General features: G+C 41.4%; 1 protein-coding gene across 2 annotated transcripts in view; it reads left to right on the forward strand.

Moving 5' to 3' along the window:
- ANTXR2 (ANTXR cell adhesion molecule 2) overlaps positions 1-26,071 on the forward strand; it is a 370,587-nt gene that overhangs the window by 182,796 nt on the left and 161,720 nt on the right. For both annotated transcript variants that reach the window (XM_082263608.1, XM_082263607.1), the window contains exon 10: positions 22,660-22,755. In XM_082263608.1, coding sequence (XP_082119734.1) covers positions 22,660-22,755 — 96 coding nt within the window. The remainder of the gene's footprint in view (positions 1-22,659; positions 22,756-26,071) is intronic.

The following is a 26,071-nucleotide window of genomic DNA, read 5'->3' on the forward strand; positions in this document are numbered from 1 at the left end:
CTTAAGGAATACTTGGATGAGAATTTAGCGAAAGGGTTTATTAGACCCTCTACTTCTTCCACAGCTGCAGGACTTTTCTTTGTCCGCAATAAGGATCTAAGTCTCAGGCCTATCATTGACTATAGGCAGTTAAATACTATCACAATAAAGGATCGCTATCCTTTACCTCTCATTCCGGAACTCATTGAACAAGTGCGTGGAGCCACCTACTTTTCAAAGTTGGACCTAAAAGGGGCATACAATCTCATCCGTATCCGTAATGGGGATGAGTGGAAGACGGCATTCAGAACTAGATACGGACTATTTGAATATCTAGTGATGCCCTTTGGATTGTGTAATGCTCCCGCAGCATTCCAGCGGTTTATAAATGACATCTTCAGAGACCTACTCGATGTTTGTGTTGTAGTATATCTGGATGATATACTCATTTACTCTCAATCCTTGTCTGAACATGTAAGACATGTAAGACTTGTGTTGTCCAGATTACTCGCACACAATTTATATGTAAAGCTGAAGAAATGCCTATTTCATAAGGAAGAAGTATTATTCCTAGGATACATCATATCAAAGAATGGCATCAAGATGGATATGAGCAAGATATCGTGTATTCTGGATTGGCCTGTACCAACAACTCGTAAGGCATTACAACGATTCCTTGGGTTCTCAAACTTTTATAGGAAGTTCATCAAGAACTTCTCTTCTATTGTAAGACCGCTCACACAACTTACAAGTGTGAAAAAAACATACAAATGGTCTGAAGAAGCAAATAAAGCTTTCCGCTTGTTAAAATCAAGCTTCACTTCTGCTCCCATACTACGCCATCCAGACCCATCCCTCCAATACATCCTAGAGGTGGATGCGTCAAATATGGCTGTAGGAGCAGTTCTTTCCCAACGACCAACGAATACTTCACCACTCCACCCAGTTGCTTTCTTCTCTAAAGCATTAAGTAGCCCAGAGGTGAACTACCCAGTGGGTGAAAAAGAGTTGCTTGCCATAAAACTGGCACTTGAAAATTGGCGACATTTACTCGAAGGTACCCGGTTGCCAATACTCATATATACAGATCATAAGAATCTCCAATACCTTCAGACCAACAAGACCCTTTCCCATCGGCAGGTACGATGGTCATTGTTCTTCCTAAGATTCAATTTCTTAGTGACCTACACACCTGCAGATAAGAACAAGAAGGCGGATGCGTTATCACGGTTAACCGAAGATAACTGTGCTGAAATCCCTTCACTTCCTATAATACCCCATGACCGTATTATTGGTGTTGTTCGTTCCTTAAAGGAAGAGATTCTGCACAGTCTAGGACTGGATTCACCACCACCACAACTAAGTGCTGATGCAGAAGGCTTCCTCTACTTTGACAACAAACTCTACATACCTCCTGGTATGCATACTAAAATTTTGGAACTATCACATGACGTACCTATGGCAGGACATATGGGTATGACTAAGACATTTAATTTGCTCACCAGGCAATTTTGGTGGCCTGGAATGAAGACGTCTGTACAGAAATTTGTTTCCTCACGTGACATCTGTGCAAGGTCCAAAATTGACACTACAAAACCATCTGGTCTACTTTGCAGTCTACCAATACCCAAAGTTCCATGGGAAGTTGTGTCTCTAGACTTCATAGTAGAATTACCACCTTCCAAAGGATTTACTACCATACTAGTGTCAGTGGACCATCTGACAAAGATGGCACATTTCATTCCTATTCGCAGACTACCTTCATCTAAGGCAGGGGTAATGAATTAAAATTCAAGGAGGTCCGGTCGCTAAAATTTTCTTTGGGCCGAGGTCCGGATCTGAAGTCTGTGCTATGACTCAGAAAGATGGGCAAAACAAAACGTGTTCATCAGCGTTGTTCTTAACATAAAATATGCCCATTTGAGTGCCCCTTAACATAAAATGTGTCCGAGAGCGTGACCCTTAGCATAAAATGTGCCCATCAGCGTGACCCTTAACATAAAATAAGGGGCACGCTGATGGGCACATTTTGTGTTAGGGGGCACTCTGATGGGCACATTTTATGTTAGGGGGCACGCTGATGGGCACATTTTATGTTAGGGGGCACGCTGATGGGCACATTTTATGTTAGGGGGCACGCTGATGGGCACATTTTATGTTAGGGGGCACTCTGATGGGCACATTTTGTTAGGGGGCACGCTGATGGGCAAAACAAAACGTGTAAATCAGCGTTGCTCTTAACATAAAATATGCCTATTAGAGTGCCCCTTAACATAAAAAATGCCCATCAGTGTGCCCCATAGCATAAATATGTCCATCAGAGTGTACCACAGCATAAATATGCACATCAGCATGCCCCTTAACATAAAATATGCCCATCAGTGTGTACTACAGCATAAATATGCACATCAGCATGCCCCTTAACATAAAATATGCCCATCAGCATGACCCTTAACATAAAATAAGGGGCAAGCTGATGGGCACATTTTATGTTAGGGGCACTCTGATGGGCAGAACAAAATGTGCCCACCAGCGTGACCCTTAACATAAAATATGCCCATCAGCGTGCCCCTTAGCATAACATTTGCCCATCAGCGTGACCCTTAACATAAAATAAGGGGCACGCTGATGGGCATATTTTATGTTAAGGGTCATGCTGATGGGCACATTTTATGTTAGGGGGCACCCTGATGGGCATATTTTATGATGGTGGGATCGCTGATGGGCAAAAGAAAACGTGTAAATCAGCGTTGCTCTTAACATAAAATATGCCCATTAGAGTTCCCCATAGCATAAATATGTCCATCAGAGTGCCCCTTAACATAAAATATGCCCATCAGTGTGTACCACAGCATAAATATGCACATCAGAGTGCCCCTTAACATAAAATATTCCCATCAGCGTGACCATTAACATAAAATAAGGTGCACTCTGATGGGCACATTTTATGTTAGGGGGCATTCTGATGGGCAAAACAAAACGTGTAAATCAGCGTTGCGCTCAACATAAAATATGCCCATCAGCATGACCCTTAACATAAAATAAGGGGCAAGCTGATGGGCACATTTTATGTTAGGGGCACTCTGATGGGCAGAACAAAATGTGCCCACCAGCGTGACCCTTAACATAAAATATGCCCATCAGCGTGCCCCTTAGCATAACATTTGCCCATCAGCGTGACCCTTAACATAAAATAAGGGGCACGCTGATGGGCATATTTTATGTTAAGGGTCATGCTGATGGGCACATTTTATGTTAGGGGGCATTCTGATGGGCAAAACAAAACGTGTAAATCAGCGTTGCGCTCAACATAAAATATGCCCATTAGCGTGCCCCTTAACATAAAATATGCCCATCAGCTTGTCCCTTAGCATAAAATATGGGGCACATTTTATGTCAAGGGAGTACTCTGATGGGCATATTTTGTTTCTTTTATGGGGCACTCTAATGAGCACAACAAAATATGCCACTTGTCTGCACACTTGTTAAAGCTTGAGAGGTTTTTTTTAAATGCAGATATTCCCCTCTAAAAATGTGCTCCACATACCTGGAGCCAGGAGCTGTCCAAAAGCCGCGAACAGGGGGGCGGGGCGTGCACATAGTGTCACACCCTAGCTCGCTGCCCTGCTTAGAGGAAGCCGCAGTCAGGAGCAGGGGGCGGGACGCGCGAGTGACGTCACGCCCCTACTCGCGGCCCGACAGGACACCGCAATGTCTATCAGTCAGGAGCAGGGGGCAGGGCGCGCGCGTGACGTCACGCCCCTACTCGCGGCTCGCGGCCTGACAGGACACCGGCTGCAAGTGAGCCGGGAGCCGCAGTGAGGAGGGGGCAGAATACAGGTGGCGGTCCGGGCGGAAGCATCGCGCGGGCCGCCAATGGACCGCGGGCCGCCATTTAGTGACCGCTGCCCGCTGATCTAAGGAAACAGGGGAATTACTAGTGAAACATGTGTTCAAACTACATGGAATTCCAAAGACTCTTCTATCTGACCGGGGTTCACAGTTCATCTCTAAGTTTTGGCAAGCTCTATGTCATATACTACGTATTGAGCGAAAACTTACTTCCCCTTATCACCCACAGACCAATGGACAAACTGAAAGAGTCAACCAGTGTATTGAACAATATTTGCGTTGCTACACCTCATACCTACAGGATGATTGGGTGGACCTCCTCCCTTTGGCGGAATTTGCTTATAATAATGCAACCCACAGTACTACTAAGCAAAGTCCGTTCTACTTAAACTATGGGTTTCATCCCACACTTCTTCCACCACGCATCCTACCATCAAGTAATCCAGTAGCCTCTATCTCACCCAAATAAAAGACTCTCTGGGTTTACTTAACACCACCATCTCACATGCTCATAGCCAACAAAAAAGGTACTACGACCTTCGTAGAAGACCTTCTCCTCAATATACTATCGGGGATCTTGTTTGGCTATCTACAAAAAACTTGAGGTTGAAAATCCCCAGTAAAAAGCTTGGACCTCTGTTTTTGGGACCTTTCCCAATCGAGAAACTCATTGGGACATCTGCAGTTCGACTTACTTTACCGGCAGATCTTAAGATACACCCCATTTTCCACGTTTCTCTACTAAAGCCACATATACCCAACCAAGGAATTAGACCTACCATCTTGCCTCCACCTCCAGTACAAGTTGAAGGGGGAGAAGAATTTGAGATTAGGGAGATTTTGGATTCTCGTATCCACAGAGGAAAACTGCAATATCTCATCAGATGGAAAAACTATGGACCCCAAGATGACACCTGGTTGGATGCTTCTGACGTTCACGCATCCAGGCTTATAAAAAGGTTCCACTCTAAATACCCTGAGAGACCAGTGCTATAGGCCTTCTGGAGCCGGCCTTATGGGGGGGGGGGTACTGTAAGATCCTGGTACTTTCAGTACCTTTCTAGCCTCTTACTTCCGCATTGCGTTCCACCATTCAGGTAGGTGGAACGCATATAGCTGCATGTCTCTTTAACATCTGATGACGTCATCACTAGGCGCCGCTCTGAGCGGCTATTTCAACCGCCGGTGTGCACTCACAAGGTGTTCGTGCAACTGCTCATTATACATCCCTGTCTGACGCTGCCGAATCCTCCAGCTATCTTCCTATACCTGGATTGACCGGAGCCTCGCTACCTGATCCTTTACCTCGCTACCTGATCCTTTACCTCGCTTACCAGCTAGTAATAAGTACCCCGCAGGGGATCCCTTCCTATCAAGGCACATGCTATCTAATCTTGCATATTAAGAACTGTTGCTAACCTCTATGATATATGCACTACAATATCTATCACCTGCATCATTACCTAGATTGCTAGCTCTTGAGCCTACTACCACCTGTAACTTATATCCTTGCATTAACTTAGCATCTCCTGTACACTTCATCTGCTATCCCCTACCACCTGTTACTTGTACATGATTGCAAACCCTCCTGCATACTATCTATCACCATCTGCTATCACTCCTGCAACATTACTACCTGAGTGCCTATCATTAATTGCTATCACTACTCAAGCCTATTCCTTCAGTATATCACCTCAATACTATTGCATAGATATCTATCACTCCAGCAACATCTTATCTGAGTGTTTGTGTATGTGCATACTGAAGCGGGCTGAGCCACTATGATGAGTCAGGAGAGTTGGATAAGGTGATTCAACACATCTCTACAAGACTACTGAGTGGAAATTCTGCAGCTGCAAATCCAGTTCACTAAATCAAACCCCAGAGCGTTACAGCCATGAGGTTTCTGAGCAGGAAGCCCACTCTTAATATGGTCATCCCTGGAAGTTCTGAGGAGCCGGACTGTCTGGGGTGGCTCCCCATTCAACTATTGTCAGGTGGGCTAATGCTAATGACCGCACCTGTTGTCTGCTAAGGGAGGTATTGACACAGAGTAATGTGTATTGAGGGCTCGTTAGGGACCCATTGTTCTGTGTCTGACTATTATGTACATTGACTGCCCCCTGGGGCTTGTGTCTCCTTGCATTGGTCAAAGCTATCTGACCAATCCCTGTTGACTCATTTTCAAGTCCTCATTTGCATTTCCTGGTCAAGCTGTCTGACCAATCACTGCTGACTCATTTTCGAGCCCTCATTTGCATGTCTGGAGAGGATCAGAATGGGAACTGCAGGTACTTTGCAATTGACCAATGGGAAAGCGGTTGTTGGGGGCAGGATGTTCCAAATTCTGTATAAAAGTGTGCCGTGTTCTTCCAATAAATTGTCTCCCTGTTTGAACTTACATACAGCCTGCTTGGTGTTTGTTCTAATGGATTCCGAACGGCATCCGAACTGTAGTTCGGATCCCGGATCCTTGGTTGACCGAACCATCAGACGATGCGATCTGCAAGCTGACTGACTAGAAACAGAGGAGTGTCGGGAGAGCGGACAGAGCGAGCAAGGGTCTCGTCACACTCCCCTTACCTTTCAAAACTCTGCACTTCAGTACACGCAATAGGGAATACGAAATGTGTAGAGGGGTAGGGAATTGGCGCTGACAAAAGGGGGACTTACTATAAATCTCTAGGTGGTCACAGATAAATATTGTGCAAAATAGTTGATATCGCCTAAATCATCAGCTAGTTAATATTCACAGATAAATATTTTAATTTTTTTTTGTTAAAACATATATATATATATATATCAAAAAATATTCAAACCATCAAATATGCATAGATATAAAGTGACTAGTGATAAAGTGATATAGTGATATGTGATGCATAGAAACTTGAAAAATATATATATTATAAATGTATGCACTTTAGTAATATTTTTTATTCTGATTATTTTTAATATTTTGGGTCACCCATATATACCTTTTCATAGTATATAATTGTCACTAATTATATTGTGTCACTGATATAGATACCCTTTCTATACATTTATAATAAATCACACCTCTCCATAAATACAAAATTGTGCATATCAATAACCACACACCATTGCCACCATCAAACCCAAAAAAAAAAAAAAAACCCAACCCCTCCCCTCCCCCCTCCCCTCCTCCCCAAAACCACCAATGTTATTGCTATTCAATGATTGATATCCTATATCCCATAGAGTACTATTTCCACAATAATTCTGTTCAAATCAAAAGGTACCGACAAGCACTTCTACATTTGCAATGTTGACCAAATTTCAATATTCCATTGTGTCACATATTTAAAGTTTTAAATCTTTACAATCTTAATTTTCTTATAATAATTAAAAATAAAGAAAAAGAAAAAAGGGAGAAAAAGAGAAAAAAAAAAAAGGGGGAGGAGGCAGAAATTTCAATGTTTATGTATCTTATCATACGTGAGGCACCGAGTCGGGTCCTGCGCCTATAAGTTGGGAAAATCCCTCTGAACATTGGAAGATATACCATGGCCTCCATCTTAATTGAAATTTGTTTATTTTGTCCGAGGCAATGGCCATGGTCTCTTCCATGTTATAAATATCTCTCACTGTAACCACCCATTCTCTAATTGATGGAACTGAGGTAGATTTCCAATATCTCGGTATCATTAATTTTGCCACATTCAAAAGGTAGCAGACTATTGATTTTTTATACCTTTGTTCTGCGGCCTCTGTAATATGTAACAGGCAACATTCAGGAGTTAATGGAATTGCTGTGCCCACTATTTTCTCAATCAGCTCCCTGATCTGAGTCCAATATTCAGCTATTTTTGTACACTGCCACCAGATGTGATATACTGTTCCTACTGATTGGCCGCATCTCCAGCACATTTCAGATGTATTTGGGAAGCACTTGTTAATTTTTTCCGGTGTCATATACCATTGGGTAAGAAGTTTATACGCATTTTCTTGAGATCTAGTGTTCCTTGAACATTTGTGTGTCATAGAACAAGCTGACGCCCATTTTTTATCTGAGATTGATACTTGTAACGCTTTCTCCCAATTTTCCTTAAATTTATCTGGTTTAATTTTTACACTAGAGAGTAACAGCGTGTAGGTATATGACGTCGCTTTTTTAAAAGGCTTTTGATCCAGACATATCTGCTTAAATGCCAAAATCTGTCCCCCACAGGCCTTCTTCCTTGTAGGTTCACTTAGGAAATGGTGTAACTGTAGATATGACCAAAAAGGTATAGTCGGAGCATTTAATGTATGTTTAAGTTGGTCCTGTCCCACAAGAACGCCATTCCTAAAGAAGTGCGCTGCAATTTTAAATTCACTATTTTCTGATGCGTTAAGCCAAACATCTGAGTAACCTGGTGCAAACTCTGGGTTGTTTGTCAATGGTGTGAGGGGCCCTGGTACACTTGAAATATCATGAAGTTTAATCACTCCATAAAACGTCGCTATTGTTTGTCTTATTAACGGATGAGCCTTCGCTCTGGCCGGACATTTTTGCCAGGCTATCCAAGGTAAATATCGTAGCGGGCACTCTATAATGTCCGCTTCCAACTTTACCCACGCCTTCTTTGATTCATGACAGTGCCAATCGATGATTCGTGTAAGCTGAGTAGCCTTATAATATAATCGGAAATCCGGTACTCCCATTCCTCCCCTTTCTTTCCTTCTCGCAATCAAATTGTGCCGTATTCGAGGCTGTCTATGTGACTAAATGAATTGGGTTTGGATCCTTCCGAGTTTCGTAAAATAGCTATTAGGAATCTTAATTGGCAAGGTATGGAACAGATAAAGCAATCTAGGGAGAATTACCATTTTAATAATGGCTGCTCTCCCAAACCATGAAAAAAACCTGGTATGCCACTGTTTCAAATCTAATTCGATCTGTTTAAGTAATGGCAAAAAGTTTTTAGAATACAAAGTTTCCAAACTCGGAGTTATCCAAACACCCAAATATTTTAGGGCTCCCGTAACCCATCTGAGGGGGCTTTTTTGTCTTATTTCTAACAGTTTATTCTCTGGTATGTTTAAATTGAGTACTTCGGATTTCGAATAATTTATACGAAAATTTGATATATAGCGATATTTTTCAAAAGCTTTCATCAGATTTGGCATTGTGATCAATGGCTGTGTTACGTAAAATAACAAATCGTCTGCGTATGCCGCTACTTTATACGTATTCTCCTTAACTTTCATCCCTTGTATTGATTCATCTGCCCTTATAGGTCTCAAGAAGGGTTCTATCGTCAAAATAAATAATAATGGTGACAACGGGCATCCCTGTCGAGTCCCATTTTTTATAGTGATTGGTTCCGAAAAAAGATGGTTTATTTTAATTCTTGCCGTTGGGCATTGATAAAGTGAGGCTATCCAACTCAACATTTTAGGGGGAAAATTCACATATTTGCAGGTTGCCAACAAAAAGTCCCATGCTACTCTGTCGAAGGCCTTCTCTGCATCTGTTGATACAAGAAGGCCCTCGACATTTCGCTGTTGGGTATAATGTATCAAGTTAAGCGTCTTGATAACATTATCCTTAGTCTCTCTGCCCACTACAAAACCCACCTGGTCCTCCATTATTATTGTAGACAAATTTGGTTTAATTCTGTTAGCCAATACCTTAGAGAATAGCTTCAGATCCGTATTCAACAGAGAAATGGGTCTGTAGTTAGCGCATTCATGTGTTGATTTCCCAATTTTAGGGATAACTGATATGTGTGCATGGAGGAATGCAGGTGAGGCCTGCAGCGGGTCCGTGAGGGAGTTCAAAGCCGGTACCAGTTGAGGTAATAAAATATCTGCATATTGTTTATAGTATACGGAGCTAAATCCATCAGGGCCCGGGCTTTTATTTGGTTTAATTTCTTTCAGTGCCAGACGTAGTTCCGTCTCTGTAATAGGTTGATCCAAATCATTACTCACTTCCTCTGTGAGTTTTGGAAGTCCACTATTCGCCAAGTAAGCTGCAATATTGGTAGATCTGTTGCCCGTAAAATACGGGGATCTATGTTGTGGTGCAACATTATACAGAGACGAATAGAACGTGTGAAATTGTGCTGCAATTTTATCCGCTGCTGATTCTATTTTACCTGCTGCATTCCTAACGCCTGTTATAGTGTTAGAGTTCTGATCAATTCTAAGGGCCCTCGCAAGAAATCTTCCACTCTTATCTCCGTGTTCATAGTAGATCCCCTTTCGAAAGAAAAATAGCCTTTTGGCTTTTGTCTCGATTATCTGTTGGAGTTCTTTCCATTTCTGTAACAACTCAGTTGCGACATTTGCTGATAAAGACCTTTTATGCATTTTTTCTAAATTGGAGATTGAATGCATGAGCGTTTGAACCACTTTTTCTCTTTCTTTTTTTTCCGTTGTGAACCTAATTTAATTAGTTCTCCCCTTATAACACTCTTATGTGCCTCCCATCTAACCATCGAGGTGGTCTCTTGTAATGTGTTTAAACTAAAATAAGATTGTATTTGTTGTGTTATCTGGGAGTTAATATCTGGGTCCGCAATTAGCTCAGCATTCAGTCTCCAATTGAAAGCTCTGGGAGTCTTATTTGTTTTTAAAGTTACTGATATCGGTGCATGGTCCGAAAGTACCTGTGTCCTAATCCGTGCTTGTGAAAGGTTCTCTATATCCCGTTGTGTGATAAATAGATAATCGATACGTGCATATCTATTGTGTATCGCTGAATAATGGGTAAAATCTCTGTCGTCGGGATGTAAGGTCCTCCATGAGTCTACCAAATTCAATGAATGGATTAATTCTTTTATCCGCGCCAGGGTCTTATACCGTATGCACGAACTTTTATTTGAGGCATCCTGCAATGGGTGGAGTGGTATATTTAAATCGCCCCCCATTATCACTCGCCCTCTAGCAAATCCCAAAAGCATATTTACCATATTCTGACAGAATCCCAATTGTGACCTATTCGGGAAGTATACTTTTGCGAGAGTCGTGGGAATTCCTGCATATGTCCCTCTCACAAATGCATATCTTCCATTGGGGTCCAATAAAGATGTGTCCAACTGAAAACCCGCTGTCTTACTAATCAATATAGATACCCCTTTTGTTTTATCTGTCGGATTGGTTGCGTGAAACGCCGTGGAGAAATATGCTGAGGTCAATTTTGGCAAGTTTGTTTAAAATGTGTCTCCTGCAAAAATACAAAATGTGGTTTCACCTTTTTCAACTCTCTAAGCACAAAATGCCTTTTTTCTGGGATATTTAGGCCTTGTATATTATGGGATAATACCGTGATATGTTTGCCTACCGATTTATAAGTCATGGTTGATACCTTATTTCAGTTACTCTTGTCCGACTCAGTGCCTCCCTATCTCCTCCTACCCTTCACCAAAAAACCAACCAAGGAAAAAGAAAAAGGAGAGAAAAAAAAAAAAAAAAGGGACAACCCCACTAGTATAACCCAGTGATAAGCAAAGCTTTGATAGTAGATAGTACTCTGCCTTAAGAAAAGAGTATCTAGGTTCCAAAATCACAGAGTGGCTAAATGTCTGTGATTAAGTTTCAGAGAAAGGAAAGCGGGGGTGTTACTCGGTTCTCAATTTAGAACCGAGGGGGGGGCGGAGCCGGCAGCCAGAGCGGATGGCCGTGTGATTCCATCGCTCTGTCTCAGCGGGCTAAATTAAGCAGCACACAGCGTACTTTCAGCTCCTTCAACCTGCCACATCCCTTCCCGAGACTCCGGAGGACAAGATGTCGCAAACAGGCAAGAGAAAGCAAAAGGATCGGCCGAAGAAACTGACCGAATTCTTCTCTCCAGCCGCAGGCCGTTCCTCCCAAGATGGCGCCGGCGCCTGGTCCCGCGCCAGCACCTCGGCGAACACAGCTGCCGATCGGACCTCACAGGCATCGGAGGAGGTAGGAGATAATCACATCCTGACACAGCAGGATCGTCCATCCCCTTTCACAAGCCCTCTAAAACAACGTAGAAAGCTGACAGAGGATGGGGAAGAGCAAGGTCAGGAGGACTCCTTCCTTGAGGAGGGGGAGGATATGGAGCAGACCATCTCGTATGGGCAGCAGCTAGACTCATACCCCACAACTGGCCAAGCTATCACTGATACGGCCATGAAGGAGATGATGAGAACTCTCAGGGGGGCACTTCAGCAGGACATGAATGCCTTCATGAAAAGCACTAACAGACAGATTGATAAGCTGGGGGACAGAGTAGATTACACAGAACGCAAAATGGGAGACTTTACAGCAGCGCATAACGATCTGGTGGACGCTCACTTTGAGTTAGAGGAGGAGCTTAAACAACTGAAATTGAAAGTGGCGGACATAGAGGACAGATCCCGCAGGAACAACGTGAAATTCAGGGGGATCCCGGAATCTGTTAAGCCTGCGGAGCTATCTTCTTACTTGCAACACCTTATGCAAACTGCACTTCCCTCCCTGACTCCATCGGACCTCATCATTGACAGAGAGCATAGACTGCCCAAACCGTCCTACATACCAGAAGCGGTCCCTAGAGATGTGATAGCTTGCATACATTTTTACCACGTAAAAGACCAGCTTATGCGTTTTTCAAGACAACACCCAGCTCTCCCAGACCCGTTCGCTGGCATCTCCCTATTCACGGATCTGTCTCAAGCTACCCTGGCGGCCAGACACACCTTGGTGCCTATCACAAAAATTCTCCGAAATCATAAAGTCCTTTATAAATGGGGCTTCCCAGCCAAGATCACAGTGACTGTCAATAATGTATCGCACACCATCTCCTCCCTCCCTAAGGGGTTGGAACTCCTCCGACAATGGGGCTACCTTCCCCGCGAAGACGACCCGCCACCTCTACCTCAGCGTAGCCCTTCAAGCAGACCAACCACTTCCCATACTGCGGCTAAATGAGAACCCCTTATATGGGGTACATAACCACCCATATTCACCCTCCGGTGACTTCTACTGGCTTTTACGTCTTGCTTCCGGAGTCGCCCACTGGACCACACCTATGTTCTGGCAGGGCCACTGCACGCCCGCTGTGCGGTTCACTGGTTTTGTTCCCTCCCTTGGAACCGGTGCGGGATGACCCGCATACTTGTTGGAACTTTTCCTTTTTTGTTCCCTTTTATTTTTCTTTTGGTTTGGCCCCTTTTTGGGCTCTTGCAGTCTTTCTTCACTGAACCTCCCAGGTCTAGAACAACTTCCTCGAATACGGTTTTTCACACTGGACCTGGTCTTGGTCTCCTTACCCCCTTGATGGCTTCCCCTTCCCTCACCCTCCCCGGCACTTCCAATGTTATTTATGCCAGCATCTTCTTCCACCGCCATGTCCATTAGACTAATGTCACTAAATGTTAGAGGACTCAACAGCCCCTTCAAGCGTAAATCTCTATGGAAAACGGCTTTGGAACACAAATGCGACATCATTTGTGTCCAGGAAACCCACTTTGCGAAGGGCAAAGCCCCGAACTGCTCCCATCGGAAATTCCCGCATGTTTTTTCTGTGAATCATACTGCTAAAAGAAACGGGGTTTTGATAGCAATTAGAGATACTGTTTCTTTTAAGCTAATTGCCTCGGAAGAAGACTCTATAGGTAGAACCCTGCTATTGATTGCTGAGGTGAATGGTAAACTCTACACTATAGTAAATATCTACGCTCCAAACAAACATCCCTTGAAATTTGTGCGGAAAACCATCACATGGGTGAGGAAACTGGCTAAGGGAAATTTGATATTTTGTGGGGACTTCAACGCTGTCATGAATGTAGACATGGACTGCTCTTCAGCGGGACGGAGGCGTAGACCTAACATGGGCCCCCTCTGTGTTGAGGAGAGGCTATATGATCCCTGGCGCTCTCTCCGCACCTCTGAAAGGGACTACTCCTTTTATTCTACAGTACATAATAGCTATTCCAGGATTGATATGTTTTTGACTGACAAATTTCTTTTACAAAAGATTCCTAGAGCGGACATCCACTCCATCACGTGGTCGGATCATGCCCCGGTCACGATAGATGTGGTGGATGGTCCGGTCAGAAACTGTGCTCCGGTGTGGCGCAACGACACCTTTGTCCTGGCCCATCCGGAATATAGTGAGGAACTTAAAGTGAAAGTTGCGGAGTATTTCAATCTTAATGATAATGGGTCTACGTCTCCTGAAATCACATGGTGCGCGCATAAAGCGGTAGCTAGGGGTTTATTAATCCAACAGAAGGCTAGAGATCGGAAGAGGAAAACTGCTCACATAACCCACCTACAATCCCAAATAGCTCAGCTGGAACAGCAACACAAAAAAGATGCATCTCCACAAACAGATATCCTGAAACGACTCACAGACCTTAGAAATGACTTAAAAAATACCCTTCTATGTGATTACGACACCTACTTTAAGAGATTAAAAATGTCTTGGTACTCACAAAGCAATAGAGCAGGCAAACTCTTAGCTTCTCAACTTAAAAAGCAACGTGTAAAATCACACATCTCACTCATTAAACATCACAAGACGGGCGCAACCTTTTGTAATCCGAAAGAAGTGGCTAACGTCTTTAAAGACTACTACAGCTCCTTATACAATCTAAGAGACGACCCTGACACATACAAGCCAACACCTAATGACATTGACTCCTTTCTACATGCCCTGAAACTTCCCTCCATCGACGAAGACTCTTTACAAACACTGAACGCCCCTATTTCCCCAGAAGAAGTTCTAGAGGTCATAAGATCTCTTCCTCTACATAAATCCCCGGGCACTGATGGATTCTCCTTGGAATACTACCAGTTACTGGCCCCCATCCTCACCCCGCACTTAGTTCGACTATTCAATGACGCTCCCAAAATAGGCAAATTTCCAAAAGAAATGTTACAGGCGACAGTAGTCACTATACCCAAACCAGGGAAATCGACAGACTCCCCCCTAAACTTTAGGCCTATATCTTTACTCAATGTTGATCTAAAAATTTATGCAAAAATATTGGCAAATAGACTCCTATACTGCACATCATATCTTTTGGGTCTAGATCAAGTCGGGTTCGTGAAGGGCCGGCAGGCCCCTGACGGTACTCGACGTATGATAAATCTACTGACTGCTGCTGAAGGGTCAGGAACTCCAACGGTTTTCTTAGCCCTGGACGCTGAGAAAGCCTTTGACAGGGTCCATTGGGGATTTCTTGACAAAACCTTGACTACTTTCGGATTCAGAGGCTTCATCCACTCTGCAATCATGGCATTGTATTCTAACCCTTCGGCGAAAGTATTAACGGATGGAATCCTATCTGACTCTTTTGATCTTTCAAACGGCACTCGCCAAGGCTGCCCGTTATCCCCGATAATTTTTTCCCTAGTAATTGAACCACTGGCGGAAGCAATTAGGAGCAACCCCAACCTCCAAGGCATTAAAATAGGTCAGACGAAACATAAACTAGGAGTATTTGCAGATGACATAATTATCACTATGACATCTCCCCTTGCATCTCTAAATGAGCTTCAATCCCTTATTCGATGGTTTGGAAATGTATCTTACTATAAAGTCAACACAAGCAAATGTTTTGCTCTTCCGATCTCAATCCCGGCTTCCGAAGTATGTAAGCTAAAATCAGTTTTTCCATGTAATTGGGAAGCACATTCCATCACGTATTTGGGTATCCAACTTACATCTCCGGTATCTAGACTATATGAATGCAATTTCCTACCCCTCTTGTCTAAAATAGGAGAAGAGTTCTCCCACATTGGAAAAGTACACCTCTCCTGGTTAGGAAGGATCGCTGCATATAGAATGCAGGTTCTCCCAAAGCTTTTGTACTATTTCAGGACCCTTCCGATCCCTGTGCCACAAATCTTTTTTAATAAACTAGCCTCGTCATTAAGAAAGTTCATTTGGAACGGCAAACCTCCTAGAATAGCCATGTCTACATTATACAAACCCCGTAGATTTGGTGGAGTAGGTCTTCCAAACGCCCAAGCCTATTACAATGCAACTTTACTATCGCAGACGCGATACTGGTTAACGGCACAAGAGGATAATTTATGGAACCAAATAGAACGTAAATTCACCCCAGGTCATGATCTATACGCCTTACTGTGTGCGGCCACCAAACGCCACAATGTGAACATTCCTGCCTTCCCAACGGTTCAAGCCACCATTCTGGCATGGACAAGAATTATAAAAACTGATTTTACTGAAGAAGTATGTGTGCATATTCCCACCCCTCTAGCAGCCTATGATCTCCTGATTCCAGGTGTGTCGACCCTCAATTGGAGAAAGCGTGGCTTCCGATTTCCTGGCAACCCTACCCACCCCGACTCTGCTAGTGACCTGCTGACCGAATATCAGATAGCTGCTTTTGATCGCTCCCACAAATCCCTGAATACCCTGTTCCCGAAAATACTATGGCACTATCTCTTAAATAAAGGCAATTCCCAGGCGAAGGGGATCTCCGTCTGCTATCGCTTTTACAATTACCACCACCCTTTCCGTAAATCCCCTACCATTCTGAGATGGGAGGATGCCTTACAACAATCTTTCTCGGTTGCACAATGGCTGAGGGCTTTTAAAACCAATTATGCATCCTCGGCATGTGTGGACCACTGGGACAACTCACAGAAACTTCTACATAGGTACTATATGACACCTACTAGACTTAATGCCATCGACCCAAAGTGCTCTCCCCTTTGCTGGCGTGAATGTCAGGAAAGAGGAAATTTGCTACATGTCTTCTGGAGCTGCCCAGTGGTTCAACCATTATGGAAAGAGGTCTTCATTTGGGCATCTACATTGTTGGGAACCAACCTCCCCCCTTCCCCGGCCCTCGCACTTTTCAGCCTGGGTCTAGAGGACCTCCCTCCTAGCTCCAGAAAAGTTCTGGCTCATATTCTATTTGCAACAAGAATTACAATTGCTGCTAAGTGGCGAGAAGCATCCTCTCCCCACTTGACAGCAATTAAAAACAGGGTGTCCACTCAATGTGAGATGGAAAAATTGTTGGCGTTTAAGAACTGCAGAGCGGCCACCTTTCTGAAACAATGGCAGGTCTGGTTAAATCATTCCTCTAACATATTATAGCTACTCTGATAAATGTGATAATATACATGTAAATGTGAATTTTACCTAAGTATATTGGAAGTGCCCCCCCTCCCCCCCCTTCCACTACTTCCCCTTATCTTCCCCTCCCCCAAACCCTACTTAAACTCCACTTCATAACTCCTCGGCCCGAGGTCTCTTGTATAGGTAGTGGCGACACTTATACAACTGTGTGGTGTAAGTCTGGTCCAATCCCTCACAGTTTGCACCCGTTAGGGGTGAGGGCTTTGGGCATTTAAGTGCACTCAGATAGACCCGCCCTGAGGAAATAGGTAAGAGCGGTAGTTCCTATATTTGGGTTTTTTTTTGGATTATATGTTATACTATCATTCAACTGCACCGCGACAGTTGAGTCATTTACTGTATAGCCAGTTTAGATGTCTATATTCGGTAACAAAGTACCCATCGCTGGCTCTTAAGCTATTGAAAGAATCTTATTGCATAATGTTGATGTTCTGTATAACCCTGATATGCCGTAAATGACCTACTGTGACTATTTCTGTTATTTTATGTAAAGTTCTTATCCTGTGTATATGGATCTACGGCTATGTGTTTATACATGCTTGTATTTTTCTTTTCTTACTTAAATAAAAATCTATTGAAACAAAAAAAAATTTAGAACCGAGCAAAACCCCTGGTGGGGGTTAGTGGGAGACTAACACGAGTAGAAAAAGCACTCAATACCAGTGCTGATGGATCCCAAACAAAAAAAAAAAGGGGAAAGGGAACACAAATCCCCTTTCATACTCCACATCAGCACTAACTCACAAATTATTCTATATATAATAGCTCTACACACGGGAAACAGCTCCTTCAAAAAAAAAAATTGTTTACGAGGGAGACTGTGAATCAGAAAGGGACGGGGGGGGGAGAGATACAAAGGGAAAAAAAAAAAAAGGGGGGGAAGAGGGGGCCGGGAATCCTCCCCCCCCACACTCACCCCCTTCATCTCAAAGAAAAAAAGAAAGGGTCCCTTCCCTCCCGTCTCCTTCTATACTTGGCTACTTCAAAATATATATTCTTTTTTTTTCCCCTATCTTCTTTTTACTGCAAAGCGTCTCTGTTTCTATTTTCCAGTTCTATTGCTCCTGCTTTTCTTGTTCTGGGGTCTTTTTTCTGGTGATTGTCTAGGTGAACGTCCATCATCCTCGTTTAATACGGGTAGTTTATATTCCTGGTACCACTCCGAGAGTTCCATTATTGGAATCTGTAAGCCTTCACAGAATTCGCCCAAATCATTGGGAGATCTAAGAGTATGCATTTTGCCCTGTAAAGTCACTGTTAGTGCAAAGGGAAACCTCCATTGATATTTCAAATCTTTTTCCCGCAAAACTGTTAAGAGGGGACGTAAAGCTCTTCTGTTCCTCAGAGTGATCTGAGAAAGATCCTGAAATATCTGCACCTGTATTTCTTTATATTTAATTTCTCCTTTTTGTCTTGCTTTATACATAATCTCCTCTTTCACTTGAAAGCTTTGAAAACAACATATAATGTCTCTAGGAGGCCCACTGTCTGCACCTTTGGCCCGCAGTGTTCTGTGTACTCGTACAAAATCAATTGTTGCATCTTCATGTCTCTCCAATAATGAATTAAACATTTTTTGCAAGGTATGATATATTTGATCCTGCATAACATCCTCCGGGATACCTCTTATTCTTAAATTACAGCGTCTCCCTCTGTTGTCCAAGTCCTCAAGACTCTTATTGATCTCAATCAGATGCGCCGCATGGGAAACAGCTATATGTTCTAATCTTCCAATTGACCTATCTCTATGGGCGCCCGCCTGTTCAACCACCAAAAATTGCTCAGAAAGTTTAAGGAAGTCCGTTTTTAAATCGGTAATGGCCGCTGACAAAGTGGACTTAATATCTGCTGCAATGTTATTCATCACGGTGAGTGTAAGAGGGGGATCCTCCATGGACCCTTTGCTTACCCCTTCCTCCGATGAGTGCTGGAAGTACTCACTGTTTTCCTCCTCTCCGTCGGTCAGCGCCATCTTGTCCACCCTCATGCCGCTCCTCATGGCTGTTTGGGACTTGAATAAGTCCGAAATGTTGCGGTTTGCCATCGCCGAGGATGTCCGCTGCTGTTTGCTGCTCTGTGCGGTGTAGTGTGTGTGGCGGGACACCCTGCCCATCGTCCGGGGCCGTCTATGGCGCCAAGCCTCACGCTTCTGTTGTGGAGTTGCTCACCTCCCGCTACTCCTCAATGTGCTGCCTTCCGCATCGTGCGTCAAGCCACGCCCCGTGCAATAATAGGTCTTTATGTATCTTTTATGTAATGTTTGTAATAAAACGTTGTGTATGATTTTGCATTGTACCACGTGTGCTCCTTCCTGAGCCAGTAAAGATTTTTTTTTTTTATAGTTTTGGTATATAATGATACATGGATGTGACACCTGAGTGGTGTAATAATACATCACACATACATTGCAATAGATGTATGTCACAATCACACATAATAGTGATAGATGTGTGTAAAACATTGGACTGGTTTAACAGAACTGCAAATTCTATGCAGCAAAAATAGTAACCATGTATACAGCATAATTCAATGGTGTATTTAGCTGTTTGTTTAGAATTAAACTTTACTTTGGGTACTGAAACACAAAAAGGACAATATCAAAATCAAAAAAAATAAAACTTTTAATAAAACATTTGCTAATTTATTGCTACTGCAATTATTAGAGACCTGCCTTGCATTCACAACAAAGGTATCTTTGATGTGTATTGCAGGCCTATTGTAGTAAATATTTTTCAGGTTATATAATAGGTAGGCACTTTACGTAACAGGACAAAGTCGATTGATTATTTGTTAGCTGAATAAATTTGACAGCATACACATGTCAGACCTGAGATTTTAAGTGCTGCATTTGTTTTGCTCCATAAGCAATGCATCAATTTTTCTATTTAATATTTCCTGGGGGTTGGGTGGATGAGCATGATTTCAGAGAAATGGGATAATTGATTTTCTGACAAAAACATTTCCTTTTAACAGCACAGATATGTTGGTGACAGGTGAATGTAGAGATAAATATTTGAATGTAGGCCAAATCACAGGGGAAATGTAGTACAGAAAACTACTATGCATGTATAGTTTAAAGATTCTTATTCTCTCTAAAATTCTCCAAAAAAAACAAAAAAAAAAAAGTTATATGCAAGTCAAGTTTTTAAGATCTGAGCCAAATGTTAAAAAGTTTAATGATATAAATAAATGGCAACACTGCGGCTCATCTGTGGAGCCTTTATAGTCCAGAGGCATATGTAAAAGTAACTTACTCCTCCAGTCACTAGCCAGCATTCACACATTAATTAAACTCCTGCCTCCTGCACACCAATTTGTATTTAATTTGTATTTTATTCTTGTAGAAGAAATGTCTGCTTTGGCTGCTGCAATAGCAGAGAACATAGAGAGCAGAATTATATCAGTTGGATGGTCCAGATGTTTGGACACAACATGTAGAGTTTAAAGATGTAGCAAAAAATTCAACACTAACACTCTTAAAATGTATGTATACTTTTGTAAACTTTTTTTGCTGTCTGGGTCTCTGTTAGGTAGATTCTCCATCTATTTTTTTTGTCCTGTTGACCTCTGTCAGCAAGACATAAAGTGATGGAAAATTTAGAATTATAGAGTTGTAACCAGAACATGAGATCTGGGTAAATATTCTAATTGGGGCCCATATGTTAGTGACATATGTTCATTTTATAGAGATTTCCTTTTGTGTCTTTGGGACAGGTAGTAATGGAACATCTCCCCAATAAGACAGTGATAGCAAAATTAAACTGACAGAGGTAGCATTCCGTAATTTAAGGGAATAGCTGCAAGCATAGGGACATTTTTAACAAGGTGCAAATTTATGTTTCCAATATAAATTCTCAATTCAGATGAAGTTTTTTTTTTCTCTCAATGCATTAACTTGCTTTTATTGTCTTTTGCTACATGTGATGTTTTCTGGCTTGAATTAGCTGTACTTCATGACCCTATTATTCCAGATGTTTTTGAGTCATTGTGCTAAATAGCAAATGAGTTCTTAGTATTTGTTAAACTTCTAGAGCCAAATTCAGTTCGGACTTCAAGTCCAATTTATTATTTTGGTGTGCCCATAAATAGGGTTCAATTTGAACAGATAAACAATAATTATCTTTTCTATTTTTTTTTTTTGTAATAGAGATCCAAACATAGTGGAGGTTAGTAATAACAAAGAAGAGACTTGGTTTCAGTTTATAAATAGAAAATAAATGGCAAAACATTTTTGTATAGATATAAAAAAAAACATTATAAATACCTTTTTTTTCCCTTTTTTTAAAAGTGATCACAATCCCTCTGTTCTCAGCTGCATAAGGCTATGTTCATATGTAGGCGTTTTGGGGCGTTTTTCATTTTAAAAAATGCCCAACAAGACAAATCCTATTCATTTCAATGGCCCCTGTTCACATCTGAGCGTTCCAGAGCAAAACGCCCGATGCTCCAAAAAGTACATGAGCTTCTTTTCGGGCAGATTACAGGCGTTTTTGTTAGCTGTCAATGCTTTCCTCCAAACACCTGCAAAAAACGCCTAAAAAAATGCTTGTAAAAATGCCTACAAAAAACGCCTGAAAAACGCCTATAAAATAGTAACGCCTAGATGTGAACGTAGCCTAAGAGATGGGGGGGGGGGGAAGTAGCAGCCCACTGAGCTTTCCAGTGAATGGCTGTGCAGCAGGGGCATGTCAGGACAAGTCTGATCATTGGAGGAGAGCACACTGCACCAGCATAGCTCGAGAACTGAGCATGTTGTGCTCTACTGTTTAGTGCGGTCAGTTTTTAATAGGAAAGCAGAGGGACTGGCAAGATCACCAATGATTTCACACAAAGAAAGCAATAGAAAGAGAACAGGATACATTCTCATACAAGTACAGAGTACAGCAGACACATATCAGGAATATAATGTGTTAGGGGAAACAAACGCTTTAAGCAACAAAATTCTTAAATCGATGTCAACAGAAAATGTGTACAGCTATTAATAAACACACATTGTATTCCAGTGTATTTTGGCAAAACTGGTATCATGATTATAATAAGTAAAATAAATATACAGCACAAGAGACTCATGTGATTAATGGAACCAATAACTCACTGCAGATAAATAACCAAAAAGATTTTGAAACATAAACAACAACATAAAAGTATTTTGAATGTATTGTTTTTCTGTAAATTACAGAGAAATGTACAATTAGGTTTGTTTAGTATTAAAGTACTAACAACATTGATATCAAAATACAGTAATCAGTACCAACTAATTAGAAAGGTATCTGATTTTTTTACTGCACTTTGCAAATTGTTAATGCTATTGGGAAAGTAAATAAAGGTAGGCATACTTATAAATCAGTGAATTTGACATTTACCAAACATTTACTGGAGGTGAATCAATTAATTTCAAACACATGCACCAGATATATTGTACATCCATTAAATGCTTGGTAAGTGTCAAATTCACTGCTTTATAAGTATATCTTCCCACCAAAAACTGTTTCAGATATAAAGTATATTTATTCATTAGTTTTCCTTTTTTATTTTAGAGACAGGGAAGCTGATTTACTAACATTTAAAGAATAGAATATAGGTGTGTTCCTATTCTATCAGGTAATAGTGAAGAGTTTATGTTATCCCAGTCGTTATTAATACAGAAATTTCCTTTCCATAACCTCAATGCTTAATCTCTTATACTGTATATGTTATTAAGGGTAATTTTACAATTTGAAAACACAAACATGTATATCTTCTTCTAGAGAGTTTTCAAGTTGTCTTAAGAGGGAATGGATTTTTGTTTGGCCGGAATTCAGATAACGTCATGTGTACATACTACGTGAACAAGACAACAATACGTAAGTACAGACAAATATTCAGCTCTGGAAACAGTACACTACATAAAACTTTTACAGATTAACTGTCAAAAAGTGTTATTAGCCTATTTCAGAAATTAGTTCTAAGTTACACAATTCTATTTTTAGCTACCTTTGATGGCAATGATAGAAACCACAAGGCAATATTTTTGCCCAGGGTAAAGTTTAAAGTATTTAGAGCATTGGGCTCCAAACTGTGGCCTGGGGGCCGAATGTGGCCCCTCTCTTGCCTTATCTGGCCCTTAGGGCACTATTTCACCAACTGACACCAATGATGAGGCACCATTCCTCTTACTGACATAGTCAATGGGTCACAATTCTTCTTTTGATACCGACAATTCGACACTATTTCTCTCGATAAAACCAATGATGGGGCACTGATGTTTGAGCATGTTCTGCTCCCGCTGGTCACAGTTCGGCCCCCTTAAAGCCTGAAGTATAGTAAACTGGACTTTGCTTGGAAAGTTTGGAGACCCCTGATTTAGAGCACATGACAGACAACACAAACTTTGCTAAAAAGATATGGATATCATTTCTTTCTCTCTAGTTAACATTAATAAATGTTTGCACTGATATCTGAAAAAGCTGCAATGCATAAAGAATTTTTTTAAGGACTTTGCGCTACAATGATGACTACATAGTTTATAAAAACATTTATTTTATACTTGTTACATCTGAGAGTTCCCCCGCACCCCACAGGTCACAGTTACTCTACCATTTATTGCTGAAGATACCACTGCAACTTAAGTAAAAAAAGAAATATAAAAGTATAAACAAAGAATACCAATAGTGATCTACTATAAAAAATACCCACAGACTTCAAAATGTATATGTCAAGATAACCAAATATCATTAATCATTTAATGTAATGCAGAAGTCCACTATGATGTAGTGATTAAAATAAGCAACAGTATCATCCAAATGTGTGTGAACTTCCTTCACCAAAGATCCAAAGATTAATACCAATATTCGTGCATTTTCTTCCCCCAAAAGTGAAACTGCACACTCAACACATGGACTTACTGCTAAAGAATGAAGCAGCAAAAAGATCTCAATCTGTAATCCCTGGATCAATCCACTCAATAGGTCCAGCAGTATTAAAATTCTCTTTTCTCACGGGAGGCAATAAATGCATTAAGCACCTAAAAGACACCATAACACTTTATGCTTTGCCCAATGAGTTTCTTGCACCTGTGAATCCTTAGGGAGCATAGAGCGTGATGTCACGGTGCCATGCGGATTGGGTCTATGGAGGTGCTTGATGTAAGTGTTTACATGCTGCTTTGGATGATGTCTTTTATTTATAGATGTTGTACTGGCTTTGTTCTTTGTACCATGAGATTTAAAATACATACTACACTATATGGCTTTATTATCTCTTGGCTGTTGTTGTCTTTTGAGTGATTAGTGCATATATTGCCCCCTGTAAGAGTGGAGGATTTTAATACTGCCAGATCTATTGAGTGGATTGACCCAGGGATCACAAATTGAGCTAATTTTGCTGATTCATTCTCTAGCAGCGTGTCCATGGGGTGAGTGCGCAGTCTCAATTTTGGTGGAAAATAATGCATGAATATTGGTGTTAATCTTTTGATCTTTGGTGAAGGAAGTTCACACACATTTGGATGGGACTGTTGCTTATATGCATTTCGTGAATATATCAATGACATTCGGTTGATATATTTATTTTGAAGACTGTGGGTTATTTCTTATAGTAGATCACTTTGTTTACACTTACTAGCACTGCAATTTATATTCATATTGGTAGAGGTGTGTTTGTTGTGTCAACTTTTATTGCAAGTGGCTTTTTGAGATCCTTAGTGCTGACTATATATTTGATTCTTTTAGTAAAAAAATAACTGGTCCAGGGGAAGGCTGGCAGCATTTTACTCTTTTGATGCATTTTAAAGACTATGATGTCTGCTTCTTCACAAGATATGATAAGTGTAAAATAATGATAATAATAATCATCTTTATCATAACCATAACATGCACAGCCAATGGGTAGAAAACCCCAATTTAAGTGACCAGGGAAAACAGGTGTATAGGCACTACAACCTTCCCACATAGCAGCTTGGCTGGGTGCTCAGACATCAAGGCTGCCAACACCTCCAACATACATGAATACTGAAAGGGATGGTCGGCACTCAGGATGACATCCAAACAATAGTATTACTTTATTGAAAAGACATATACAACGTTGTAAAAACAACATATGCGTAATGGACGTTAGTCCCTAGTCATGGCTCAGGACTAATGTCTGTTACACGTAGCCTGTTTTTACAGCATTGTACATGTTTTTTCAACACAGGAATACTATTTTTTGAATGTCATCCTGAGTTCTGACCATCCCTTTCCTTATTCAGTGACCTGGGTGGCTGGGGAGAGACCTTGTGATGAACCCAATTGGCCAGATCTTATTTTATTCAAAGGAATATGCATTTCTAAATATGTTTTTTGTGGGGCTCCCATTGTTGATATTGACCTATAAGATGCACCTGCCCCCCACTGGTGGGCACTCTTCCATGGGTGAGTATACGCTATGTTAATAATGTATTACTTTAGTAGTCCCCTAGATGGCAGCAGATCCAATCATAAAGCTCAAAGTCAAATGCCAAAACAGGAATGGGAACAGGTTTTAGACTAATTTAGGCAATGTTTAGATGCAAATCAATCCACAGATCGTTTTTCAGAGCCATTTGACAGGTGTTGAGGAGGAGTATGCTGTCAGTTTCCCCCAAATTTTACTGTCTGCTGGTCAAATGGGTATCCCAATCCACTGGATTTTGTGTGCCTAAAATTCTTGTTTTTATGAAACTACCTAGGCATCATTCTAACACCTGTAAAGTCCCTAAAATTCTTTGTGTTCTGGTTTCTACACTTTATGGGATATGGTCCACATAAGGATTCACCTGGTTGAGATTCATATAATTGTTGTCATGTGATTTCTAAAAGTTAAGCTTTGGGATTTTTCATTTAACTTTCTGACAGATCTGCTATCATATGAAAATCTACAAAATAAACCACTATTCTGTTTCAGCTTTTTTTTTTTTTTATATACGTGCTTCTTTATAGACTAAGGAGCGTAAATGCCTTGCTAATATTCAGGGTGATTTACCAATAGGTTAACATTTACACTAGCCTAGTAATTATTGACTGTTAATAATCATGCACAAATAAGCAAAGCATATGCTCATTGACTTTTCTATGGACCCACAATATGTGTTCAGGTATCAGGTGTCAGAGAAACTGTGTGTAATTAACTAGCAAAACAGTTTTTTTTATGATGTCTACCCTT

Source organism: Pelophylax lessonae (assembly GCF_965119305.1).
Source record: "Pelophylax lessonae genome assembly, chromosome: 1".
Taxonomy (NCBI): domain Eukaryota; kingdom Metazoa; phylum Chordata; class Amphibia; order Anura; family Ranidae; genus Pelophylax; species Pelophylax lessonae.